Raw genomic sequence first — 12,804 nt, forward strand, 5'->3', positions numbered from 1 at the left:
TATTATGCATGAGATCACTTCCAGTCACAGGCATCCTGCAAAGACAATGCACTGCGGGCACACACCTTGTGTCCGGCTAAGATCTTCCACCTTCGTTTGGCACAATTCTGCATTGTCATCCTCCATTAATTAACCCTTAGTAACGCCCTGCTGACGACATGTCTGATTGCATCTCCAGGGGGCTGACGGGCCCGGCCTGGTAGGGAGGGGAAGGGAAGCAGAAGGAAGGGGAGGGGGCAGCAGCAACAGCAGGGGAGTGGAGATGGGGGAAAGTGGAAGAGTGAGGTAGTCCTTTTCTCCTTTCTCTTCTTCTCTCTATCTCTCTCTCTCTCTCGTCCCCATTCCCTCTCTGGTCTCCCAGTCGTGTCACAGCTAGCTCTTCGAGCAGCCAGGTGGGGATTTGGCTCCTGTTGTGGCGTGGTAGTGGACGCGATAGGGAAACGGGTCACAGACAGACAGACCACCCATCCACCATCCATCCTAAAAGGAGGTGAGTTGAGAGTAAAGCTTGCAACACAGGCACTCACAAAGCTCTGACTGGAACATCTGATTGATGCTCTGTTGTGCTGCGTATGCATGTGTTGAATTGACTTTCTGCTGATGGAGAGCTTATAGCTTTGGCTCTTTGTGCTTTTAATCACAGCCAAGGAGGAAGTAAAAAAGCTTTTTGTGAGCTTTGCCTGTTAACTAAAATCTGTGAGAAGTACTGTGAAGTCATCTGCAAGGTTGTATTGGTGCTTTATGAAGAGCTTTGCTGCTCAGTAGCATTAACTTGCATCATGAAGTACTCTCCAGTTACATTACATTACATTGTTTTTAGGTGTGCAATAAGACAAGAGGAAGAGAGGAAGATAATATAATGAAACTGTGAGACAGACTATCATTCTTGCTAAATGTTTTCTCTGTTTAATAAATTGATAAGATGATGGACTTCGCTGTTGCTTTTTGCTTGCTCTTCATCTGTCTGTACATTTTTGTGTGAATGTAGCAACCAAACATTTCATTTGGGCCTGAGTGACTTGGTCTCTCTTCTATTTTCAGTAAACATTCCAAAAGTAAATTCATCTGAGGCTGTATTGGAGATTAAATGGGTATTCAAACATTACTTGGATAAATGTAATATCCTTTACAAAGTATCAGTACCACAAGAGTGTTACTGGTGCCTAGATAATAGACATCATTTGTAATAAACTAAAATGGGCACCAAAGAGTGGGATGGAGCTCAGAGTCTAATATCAGGAAAGCGTAGGCAATAACTTAAAGTGAGACACTCATTTAGTTTGCTTTAAAGAGACTTTTGATCTTACAGTTATTATTACACTCAGCAAAGATGTCCAGGGTGACTTTCATTGCTCTCAGAGGTAATAGCTTGGTTGTAAATAACGTATATTTCTTTGCATAACCTTTCCCAGCATTTCCACTTGGGATAAATTGGGTTTTATAGTTTGTACAATTTGCCCTTAACATTTGTGTGTGAATGTAGCAAAGTGATCTGTTTCTTCCTTAGCATCTCTACATTGTGATGGAGCTCCTTCTTCCACGTCCTTCTTTGTGACGTGTATGAATTTGTTATATCAGACGTCCTGTTAGGAAAGGCTGTGTCCTCGTCTTCACACCCTTGGACATAATTCATCCCAAATCCATATTGATCTCCTCAAATGTATGTATTTCATTTACTGTGTGTAATCCCAGATGTTATCCTTTGTTCATGCTGTTAATAGCGTTTTTTCTCTGTCGGCCCGAGGGAAGAGCAAGAGCCCAAATATTGAATACTGCATGAGTCAATGTTTGCATGGTTGAGCAGAGCCACAGGAGCACGTTCATGGGAGCGGCTACGTGCTAAAAAACAGCAGGAAAGACACTTTCCAATGGAATCTGAAATAGGCGGAAGCACATTTGTGGATTAGGAGACCAGCCAGATAATCAAACCACTGAGGTCATATAGCCGGTGTCCCCAGATTTACAAGGGTTACATGGCAGAAGGCTGTTTGCATCTTCAGTGTCGCAATATTCTGGAAAGATGTGGAGATAAACTGTTTAATTTCATCAACATACTAGAGGTACATAAACACTAACATTTCATATACATAGGCCGCTGTGCTCACTGAGTGAAAACATGATTTTTTTACATTTTTGGGGGGGGGGGGGGGGGGGGGGCACTGTCTCTTTAAGAACCCCTCCCCTACTATATTGCACTAGAAAAATGACTAAAAGCTAAATGATAGAATAAGAAAAAATTAAAATAAATGCAGAATATGTCCTCTTCTCTTAGTTAAAGAATGTACAGCATATTTAACATTGCAAAGTGGCACTTTGGCCTTTCATCCACCTATGTTGGCCTGTTTTGCCACATTTCCACTTGGAACCGTGCAGCAACACCATCTTTCTTCTGCTGTATTGGCTTTTGAGCAGTTCTGCAAGAGGATTCTGCTAAACATTGTCTCAAAAGCAGGTAAAAGAGCACATTGGTCCTTCTCAAATTCCCACCGTCACCATAACTCACCACCCGTAAACTATAGCTCTAGTTGTTATTGCTGCAATGGAGAGATTGCAGTATATGAGACTTTACAGTATGAGGTCTTATGGGTGTGTTTGTCTAATGAGCTGGAACACCACAAGGGAAATATGGCGTGTTTTCACTTGGATTGGAGGGGAGACTGACTTGTTTCACGCCATCTGCCCGTGTCAGTGCCTCTCTTATGAAACATGGGAGATAAGCCAATATCCTCAACTGCCGTCTCCTCCCAAGTACCCAGGACTGTTACTCATTGTTAATTTAAGATCTTATGACACAGCACACACACACCAGCTCAACCGCGTTCATTGAAGTGTTATTAAATTAGAATGTACCATTCCTGACAAAGCGGCTCCTTGTAGGAGAATTTGTGATGGGGATCCTATGGCGTTCTGTTCAGGGAAGAAGAAAAGGGAGTCGGCCTTTTGCTCTCTTCAAGCCTTAATAATTTGAAATTAAATAAATGTCCCTTTGAGTGCATGGCCCAGGTGTACCTCAATGACATTTGTTGAGGAAAGGAACGCTTGATTTTCTCAGTCCTCCCAGGGACAGTGTGAACAGTTATTGATATGTTACAGATCCATATATAGGTCAAATACAATGCACAACGGTTTTGCATGATAAATCGTTCGAATGCATTTGATTTCAGGCAAATGATTGCAAAAGTGTGCATTTTCTTCAAAGATAAGGTGTTAATGTGCTGTTTTTCTTTCCTTCTGTTTTGATTTGTGTAATTTCCTCTACTTTTTCACTGTGTTTTCATTAGTGACTCAGCTTGTAATTAGCATAATTTTGCTAAGATAATTACGGGGGACTTAAGGGGACGAGTACAAAAGCCAAAGGGTTTGTTTGTGTTGCCTCCAAAAGCCTTTCTCTGTGACTCATGGCTGTCATTAGTCAAATGGCTCAAGAAATAATTGTAATCATTACACTCATTTTCTCTCTGTATAACGAAGATTGCATCTGTTGTAGAATGGAGGTCATCTTGGGAGGACAGTGGGAACAAAGTAAGAGCAGATAAGATTGGATTCCTCCTCTGGTTATGATGATGGACATGCAGCATGGATGGCATCTTTACCTTCATTTCCACCTCCATTTCTATTACACGCATTTGATGTTATTGAGTTCAGTTCGTCTAACTTCGGTGGAAATTGGATAAAAATGAACATTTTCCCGCTCTAGCAGGGAACCTTACACAATATGTGAGGTGTGATAAAGCATAAGCAGCAATCAGCACTCCTAAACCACCATCTGTGTGTTTGATCCCCAGTGAATTTTTATCATTAAAGGATTCATCTGTCTGAGAATACATTGCGAACTAATATTTCTACACAATAAATATAATTATACACGGAGAGAGGGCTTTTTGTATATGGGCAAGCTTAAGCTGTCTTTTGGAGCATAGCCAAGTCACATCGGGCTGGCTTGTTTTGTTGGGAGCATTGCATTTGGCTCTGTCTGCCCCTGCTGTCTGTCACACACACAGAGGGCTGCACTCACAGGACACACCAAGTGCTCTGCAGCTCCCCCATCACTTTTAAGGATTTGACAAGCTGCGCTGAGCTGAACTTTGATTCAGAGTATCAAGGTGACCTGTCTGCACCCATCAACACAGAAACTTATAGGCCCCACCCACCCAGAACCAACTCCTTGGTTGACTGTAAGACAGACATTCAGTCATGTTCTTCAACTGTCTGCAGCCTTTGTAGAACCATATCAAATGCTGCTGCCAGCAACTCAAGACAAAGCCAGAGTATCAGCACAGGCAGGCGTATGTGCAGATGAGAGCTAATGATTAAAAGGAAGCAAGCCAGACATGTTTCAAAGATATTGATTTCCACAAGCTTTGTTTGCAAAAGTCTCACAGCGGTCTCTCAGTAAACTGTAAAAACCTTTAGGTACAAGGCTCAACTTGAGCAGGGATGCCATTTATTTTTGTATGATACGAGTGTAGCATCCATCACAGAGGGGATTTCTTTTCCCAATAATGGCTTTATGGAGGGAACTGAAATGGCAAAATGACTGATCGAGTGAAATGAAAGAAAATGAGAAATTGTCTGTGAGGTTAAAGCCTCACAGTTAAGGCCTTTTGTTTCTTTTGCTTCCATTGTTGTTAGTGAATTGTCTATGAATAAATATTTTTGTTGACAAAACATCACACAAAGAGCATCTTATGTAATGATGATGATGATTAGGATGAGGATGATGCTAACGGAATTGTTCATTCCACTTTGAATTTTTCAAATATGTTTTATTAATAATTTAAAAAAAAAATTGCATGTTCGAATTTTCATTTATAGGTGTATTTTGAATTCTTTACAATGTTTCAATTTGGAAAAACACACTTCTACAGCATTTCCACTTACTGGTACATTGCTGTGCACATGGAATGCAAACATTCTGATTCTGACAGATGACATTTCCTCAAGTGTCCACCTTAAATTTGGCAACTTTCACAAAGGTCTTCTCTCCGTCACACTCTCCCTCCAGCACTATATAATGATGAAAGGCAAAGCACCTTGCTCCTGCTGTTGCAGGGTATAGCTCTTTTTGCTCATCCAACATTTATTATGACAATGAATCAATTTTTCACCGCACCAGTGAACAACTGGGTTGCGAGGCCTCGGCTGTGCTGTACGCCTGTTACAAATGTTTCCAGGTGTCATTTGAAAAAGGTGACAAACATGTTTCCACTAGCAGTGTTGGTGGCCTTATGTTTCATTACAGGTTCCTTTCTAGTCCATTGTTGTTGCATAACTCACCATTAAATGACAATTGATTAACGCTGTATGCTTTTATTAAAAGGATTCTACTGTTTATAGCTTAACAACTCTTGTGGTTATTGATTTTCCAAGCAAACTTTAGAAAATCAATAAAGCCATTATTTCCCTGGACAGCTCCGCGTCCATGCATCTCCAGCTCGCCCACACTTCCCCTCCCATCCTCCCTTCAGAGTCTTTTAAAAATGACTCATTATTCTTTTATTTTCTGCCTGCCGTAGGGTTTCATCTTGGTCTACGATAAATTATAGATGGGGAGAGTGAAATGACTTGTTGAGAGAGTGTAACAAGCTTCCAGAAGTAGTTTCCATTATTTTATTCAGGGAGAGCATTTCTAATGCAGCGTATGTTTGGATTTAAAATTTGTATCGGATGATGACTTTATTTGCAAAATAAGGGTAGAAGCACACACACATAGTGAATGTGTGTCTGAGGGTGAGACACAGAAGAGGGGGACAATTAAAGAAGAGTTAATGTGTTATTATTGGTGATGATTTATTGAAGTTGATAGTAGAAAATGGCTTTGCAGATTAGTGGAACATAATTCTGAAATTCTCTGGACTGTAATTCAGTTGTAATTGGGCAGCAGGAGTGTGTGTGGATGATCACTGTCAGCTTACAACAACAGCTAAATAATGACCAGGCTAATGAAGATCATTTTATTTCCACACTCACACTTGCAAACACACACACACACAGAGTTAATGAGAAGATTAAGGATAAATGATCAATGGGCCGAGGCCATTTGTTTGAAACAGAACTCAAATACCCAAAAGTCACTGTGGCACAAATGGAGATTAGAAACGGGGCACAGCTGTTTGATGAGACAAATGAGGCAATTACAGACGATTTGCAAGTCTGCGAGTGGTGATTGCACTCAGAGAAAATGATACTTTAGAAGAGAGTTAGAAGAGAACTGTCTGCTCTCAGAAAAGCTGCAACATGTCAAGCTTACCAAACATGTCTTCAAAATAATATATTGAAAGTTATCATGTTCCTCAAATATTGCCATCCTTTTTTTTGTTCTATTGGGTCTTCCTCTTCTTCATCACTTGTTTCTGTTTGTCCTCAATCACCACCATCGATCGCACTCTCACCCGCTCTGTTCCTCTCCCGTTCTAGCTGGGACGACAGCAGCTCTGTGAGCAGCGGACTGAGCGACACTCTGGACAACATCAGCACCGACGATCTGAACACGCCCACGTACTCCTCCTCTGTCAGCTCGTCGCGCAAAAGCAAAGGAGCACAGGTGAGGCCGCAAGTGCCCACAGCTCAGCATGGATGATGTAATGTGCGGTAAATGGTGGTTGTTTATAGGGGGTTGTGTTTGAGCTGTTAAATCACAGATGAATAAGTGAAGTCCTGCGCTCAGATCTCCTCAGAGGCTCTGCGATATTCTGCCAAGTATCTTTGGCTCTTAATGAAATAGTCAACAGACTGGGCTCTTAAGAGACTCTTGTGTTGCTAGGGATACTGACCATCTGTCAAGGCTTGTGTGTGTGTGTGTCTTTGTTGTGTGTCTGTGTATCCCAAAAGATGTGGACTGGTGATTCCAAAGATGGCAGTAATTTCACAAATGTTCCATGCTGTGTTTATACTTCTTTGTGGTGTGACAATACAAGAGTTTCAGCATAACCATAATTGGATCGTTTCTCCTCACACACTAAATAAATGAAGCAGCTTTTGTGCTCATGTTTAACATTTCTGTGTCTTTGACAAGTCGCAGAGAGGAAGCAGGTCCAAACATGCAGAGCAGGAGGTGAGCAGCAGCTGGGCCGGAGCCGAGGACCTCAAGAAGGTCGAGGAGGAGCTGGAAGCGAACATGGACCCCAGTGGCGCTTCCTCCCGCTGGAAAACCTCCTCCGCCTCGTCTTCCTCCCAAGCCCAGGGCCAGTATGAGGACGCTGCCCAGAAGACCGCCGCGCTGGCACAGATGTCGCAGACGGGTTCGTGGCGGAGAGGCATGACCGCTCAAGTGGGCATCACGCCACCCAGGACGAAGGGCACCTCTGCCGCCCTCAAAACACCAGGTAGGAGATGTTTCATTGTTTATCTTTATCATAAGATATGTTATCAGAGCCGCAAAACCTCCATACTGACTGCAGCAGCATTTACATTTTGGTTACACCTGCATAAGCTAAGGGAAGTGTTGCTTTACACCTGTTTTCTTCATCTCTGTACTAACAATCACATTTTATTACAGTAACTGAGAGGCAGGTCAGTGACATTGCAGTAGATTTAGTGCCTCTCAGCAAAATTGTGTTTGACATTTGCTTTTGTTGACAACTCTGCTTAGAGACTGTGCAGTCTATTCAATCTATTCAGCAACTTTGGTCCCTTTTTTGAGGATATACATAGGTTTTCAATACAGCTGAGATGTGATAAAGTAGATTTTGGCTCTTAATACTAATTTGGCTCTGTGCTCTGCTCTGTGGCAGAGGTGATGTAATCCTCGGCAGCATCAGGCTGCTGAGATTGAGGCTTTTACTGTTGTGCTAAGAAGTGTTTATGCAAATTGACAGGCAAAACTGATGATGCTAAGGCCTCGGAGAAAGGCAAGGCCCCCTCCAAGAGTTCATCTGGCATCCAGCGCTCACCCTCAGATGCTGGCAAGAGCAGCGGGGATGAGGGAAAGAAACCACCTTCTGGCATTGGGCGCCCACCCACCACGGGCTCCTTTGGATACAAGAAGATCCCAGGTCCCACCGGCACGCTAATCACCTCTAGTGGTGCTACGCTGGCCAGTGGTTCAGCCACTTTGGGCAAGGCGCCTAAATCCTCTGCCGCCCTTGGCAAGGGCGCAGCCATTGGTGGCGTTCGTAAGACCAGCCTGGATGGTTCACAGCCCCAGGACGATGCCATTCTTCTCAGCTGCGGAGGCTCCAAAGTGTCCCTCCAGTACCGTTCCCTACCCAGACCTGCCAAATCCTCCAGTGGGGTGGCAGCTGGGCGCAGCGGCCATCGCTCCAGCTCCAGCAGCATCGACTCCAATGTCAGCGGTAAATCAGCCGCCGGGGCAGTGACCTCAGCAGCGGCCAAACGCAGGGATGCCGGGAAGGTTGGCTCGGACCGCTCCAGTCCCGTCACCATCAACCAAACGGACAAGGAGAAAGTGGCTGTGTCAGATCAGGACCCAACAACTGGACTGTCTACCTCCCCCAAGTCCAGCCCTACCTCTATCTCAGCCAGCCAGACAGGCCTCAGGCAGCCCGGCTCAAAGTACCCAGATATCGCTTCGCCAACCTTCCGCAGGTCAGACACACACAACATGCTTCCACTCGGTCTTTGTCCCTCACTATTAGTCTTTGTAACTGAATCAAGCATTCCATCATACATGTTCAATGTCTTGCGAGCAAGATTGCGCTCCTGTTAGATAGAGTAGTTAACAGAGTTTTAGTCAAAGATGTCATTAGTAGCAGTAATGTTTTACGACATCTTAAAAATATCATCTATATCAATGCAAGAGATATTTGAATGCACATAATAAATCATATTTCAGCGCCAGCATTGCAAATGGATTGAGTGAGGGTTGCCATTATTGAAATTGCTCCCCTGGTGTAGCTAATACTCCAGAAACGTATCTGCACCCTGAAGATGAAGCTCCGATTGCTTTTTATGCAGGTCAGGCAAATCCACTTCAGCAGCCGTAATCCAACCAGGCAGCAGACAGGAGTTTCTCAGCGCATCAATCGCCGACTCATTAGAAGCATGCCTTTCGCCAAGCGTGTCCAAACATCCGTCCCATCTGATCCGTCACGCCAACACGTTTCATTTGCATGTCTTCCAGCTTTGGTTTATTTATTTATTTGCGAGAGAGAGAGAGAGAGAGAGAGAGAGCGAGAGCGTCGCCTATATGTTATGTGTGATTGCGATGGCTGGCCCAGGGACAGACGCGAGCGGAGTCGCAGGCTGTCTGATCATATGCGGGAAGCGTACAGGGTGGAGTGGTCTAACAGATTTGGGTTATTTAGAGTCGCGGGGTGAAAACGGGCAAAGCTGTGAAAGCAGATGTGTCAGTGTAGATCAGAGCTACAGCTGAAATGAGGTGCGGGTTTGCTGATAGTTTGCCTGGAAGTATACTCAGCATTTGATTCACAGTTGATGAGTGTCTGGTGGTTGTCAGAGCAAAAATCATGTTTTAATTGCTGTTTCTCAACCTGCTACACTGATCTTTACCTCTGCGGTTCTTGATGCTACTTGCCAAACTGATGCATGCGAGAGGACAATCTAATCTACTTTCTCAACCCCAAAGCATATCAGAGTAAATGTTCCGCTCTGGATCTTTCACATGCTCATCACTTGTCCTTTGAGCATTTATGAATCAACCACCTCTCTGCCCCCCCAGATTGTTTGGCACCAAAGCCAGCAGCAAGGCCAGCTCGCCGGGCACGCCCGACTCTGGCAAGTGCCCCTCATTGCTGGGTAGCCCCCATGGCACATTGGCGAGGCAGGCCAGTCTCGACTCGCCCTCCTCTGGCACGGGGAGCTTGGGAAGCGCTGGCGGCCAGAGCGGCGGCAGCAGCCCGCTGTACGGCAAAACCCCAGACCTGTGCACTGACTCCCCGGCCTCCAGCCCGGCCTCTGGCCTCTCCCTGCCCTCCGGCGCTCGGCCCTGGCCTGCTTGTAGCTCCTCAGCGGGCAGCAAGGACACGTTGAGCTGCCAGAGCATGACCAGTCTGCACACCAGCTCTGAGTCCATTGATTTGCCTTTGGGCCACCATGGGCCCAAGGTTACGCGCACCAGCAGTGTCAAGTCCACCCTGTCTGAGGGGTGAGTACCTTGGAAATTCGATTGGGCAGAATCTTATTCATTGTTTCATTTGAAAATGAAGAGACAGAGAATAAATCTCTCCTAAAGTGCAGCGTAGGCATGCTGTGCAGAGGATGCCCCGACATATTCTGTGCTTCCACCAGCACAGAATATTGTTTGGTTTGAGATGATTTGACTTTCTTTTTCTGGCATGGTCTGAGACACAAATCTTGCACAAAAAATTTTACTGTAAATGTAAACTGAGAATTCTGTTAACAGGTTAATTTCATATGCATGATTGCAGAGTAATCTTCAACCCAGGAAATGACCCCAGGCCCTATCAGAGAGCCATCTAACACAGCCATGCTGGGGAAAAAAACTGATTGAATCCACATTATTTCAGACACTTGTTGCCATAGAGACTCTTGAATGTAGTGTTTGTGTTGTTTTTGTCTACATAGCTTGCATGTAGAACACCGGGCGACACCATTTCAGCTGTGTGTCTCATAAATAGACACAGCTGACCTTAAAATGACACAAACTTAGCCGTGATGTGTATTTACATATGGTGTCTCTTGTACTGTGACACATTAGCTGGTGTGTTGTAGAGCGTGCTTGTAAATGTGTGTGTGTGTTTGTCAAAGAGCAAAATGTGAAGATGGAGACGTGTCATCTAATTCACTCATCCTCTGTGTTTTAACAGCATGCCTCTTGACAGAAACACACTCCCCAAAAAGGGACTGAGGTACAACATGTCTGCTGCCAGATGTCATTCCCCAACTGTTGCCTTTTTACTGATTTTCATAGTCCATTTATTTAACATATGCATGAGTATGGTCGCTGTGTGTGCTGTCATGTTGTTATATGTGTAGCATGGTGTATGAGCAAACGTTGCCATTACTTCAGCTCTTACACTGCAGGCCAAACATTGATTTACTACTTTATAACTACTTACTGTGTGGCAATATCAACTAATGGTGATGTCAAATGGAGATATGCTGAGCAGTAATGTGATTTTGTGCCACCTATCTAATCCCAGTATGTGCCCATTTTAACTCCCCTGATAATCTGAAAAAATCTGAAGAAACAGCGTGAATGCAGCTTTAGATGATCTGGCTGACTGCATTTGTCTGCGTCGTTGTCGTCGCTGCTTCTCTGCGTCAGCCCTCATGCAATTCTCATCTTAATGCGCTGCTAGAAATCCACCTCTCTCTCTCTCTCAGCGCTCGCGACAATGGCCTAAAATGTTTGATAGCATTTGCACTGTTGGCGGTGAGGGGCACAAAGAGACAGAAGTAACATGATCCATCCCTCACAATGGCATCACCTCTGCAGGAAGCAGCCCCTATTGCCAATTATACAGCACTGCTGGTGAGAAGCTCAGCGTTTAGATGGGGCGTGCTGCTTCTACACCATTCATCTATGACGAGCTGGTTGGTGCTGAAGCTATTTTTGAGTCTTTAAAGGCATCTCATCTATAACTACAACCTGTTAGAAGTGAGGTTTAGCTATGGATTCTGCAATTAAATGCTTTGTCAAACCACAAATTCTATGCCTGTCTGTTCACATTTTAGACTATAGACTATAAGAGGAGCTGAAAGCACTAACATTGGTCAAATGCATTTTATAATCAGTCTACACTGAAGCCAGCGCTGGGATATTCCTGCCTGCCACCAATGTTCAGTTTCAACATTTCAACAGGGGACTGGAGGGAGGTCAGATGTGACAAGCTTAGTAATGGGGGCGCTGGGAGGACGGCATCACTGAAAGGGGATGAACGCAAACTCAATTATCATCCTCAGAGGATTAAATATGGGCGTTTGTCAAGCCCACGATAAGAAGGCCTTCTGCTGCCAAGCCACTTTGGAGCAGGGAAGAGAAGAGATGAGCCGTGTCAGTGTATTTGGCGGCTTTGAACCCGAGCGGTGTGCGTAGATGCATGTGTGCGTGGTGTAGCTGGATGTATTTTCCCTTCTGTTGGTCTGCCTCCACATTGCCCCACGCTCATTTCATCCATCCTCCATAGAACTCTACTCTTGCACTTAATCCAAAGAATCGTTTCACTGTGTTGGCTGTTGGCATCCTTAGCCAGGACTTGACTTGAGTATTTGTGGGTTCTTAGGTACCCTCCATCCTCCCGGCAGACATCCAATGAAGAGGGAAAGGAGTGGCTGAGGTCCTTCTCAACTGGGGGGCTTCAGGACACCGGCAGCCAGTCTCCACTGTCGCCTCCGGGAGCTACCTGCACAATACCTGGAAAATACCACTACTCCAACCTGCGTGAGTCCATATAAGACCTTGATGCATGTTATAAGACAGGGGTGTCAAACTCGTTCTAGTTCGGGGCCAGATTCAGCCCAATTTAAACTCAAGTGGGGCGGAGAAGTAAAATCGTAGCATAATAACCTACAAATGGACAACTCCAAGTTTCCCCTTTGTTTTAGTGCAAAGAGGTACAAGTTTATACTGCCAATGTTTACTTTTATGTAACTATCTTTTTACAAAACATATTATGAACAACCTGAAATTGCTTAAGTAAAACAAGTGCAATTTCAGCAATAAACATAATAACAATAAGGTATATATAAAACAACTTGTCAAGATCTAGAAATGATTTTAAATGTACGTACATACATTTCCTCATCTGTGTAGAAATGTGAACTGAACTGACTCACTATCAGTGGATAACTCCGAAAAAGTCTTGGAGGAAGATAGAGAGTTGAATTCTGCCTGGACAGTTACAATTTGCTTTCACTGAC

The 12,804-nt window shown here is 44.4% G+C and overlaps 1 protein-coding gene across 1 annotated transcript in view; it reads left to right on the top strand.

Moving 5' to 3' along the window:
• The window catches only part of nav3 (neuron navigator 3), a 144,763-nt gene that overhangs the window by 112,422 nt on the left and 19,537 nt on the right, over positions 1 to 12,804 (top strand). The window contains exons 13-18 of the mRNA XM_076150703.1: positions 6,418 to 6,544; positions 7,016 to 7,325; positions 7,818 to 8,547; positions 9,641 to 10,066; positions 10,749 to 10,790; positions 12,168 to 12,325. Coding sequence (XP_076006818.1) covers positions 6,418 to 6,544; positions 7,016 to 7,325; positions 7,818 to 8,547; positions 9,641 to 10,066; positions 10,749 to 10,790; positions 12,168 to 12,325 — 1,793 coding nt within the window. The remainder of the gene's footprint in view (positions 1 to 6,417; positions 6,545 to 7,015; positions 7,326 to 7,817; positions 8,548 to 9,640; positions 10,067 to 10,748; positions 10,791 to 12,167; positions 12,326 to 12,804) is intronic.

Source organism: Genypterus blacodes, unplaced genomic scaffold (genome assembly GCF_046128005.1).
Source record: "Genypterus blacodes isolate CSIRO-AG114 ecotype Tasmania unplaced genomic scaffold, CSIRO-AGI_Gbla_v1 ptg000007l_1, whole genome shotgun sequence".
In the NCBI taxonomy this organism is placed as follows: domain Eukaryota; kingdom Metazoa; phylum Chordata; class Actinopteri; order Ophidiiformes; family Ophidiidae; genus Genypterus; species Genypterus blacodes.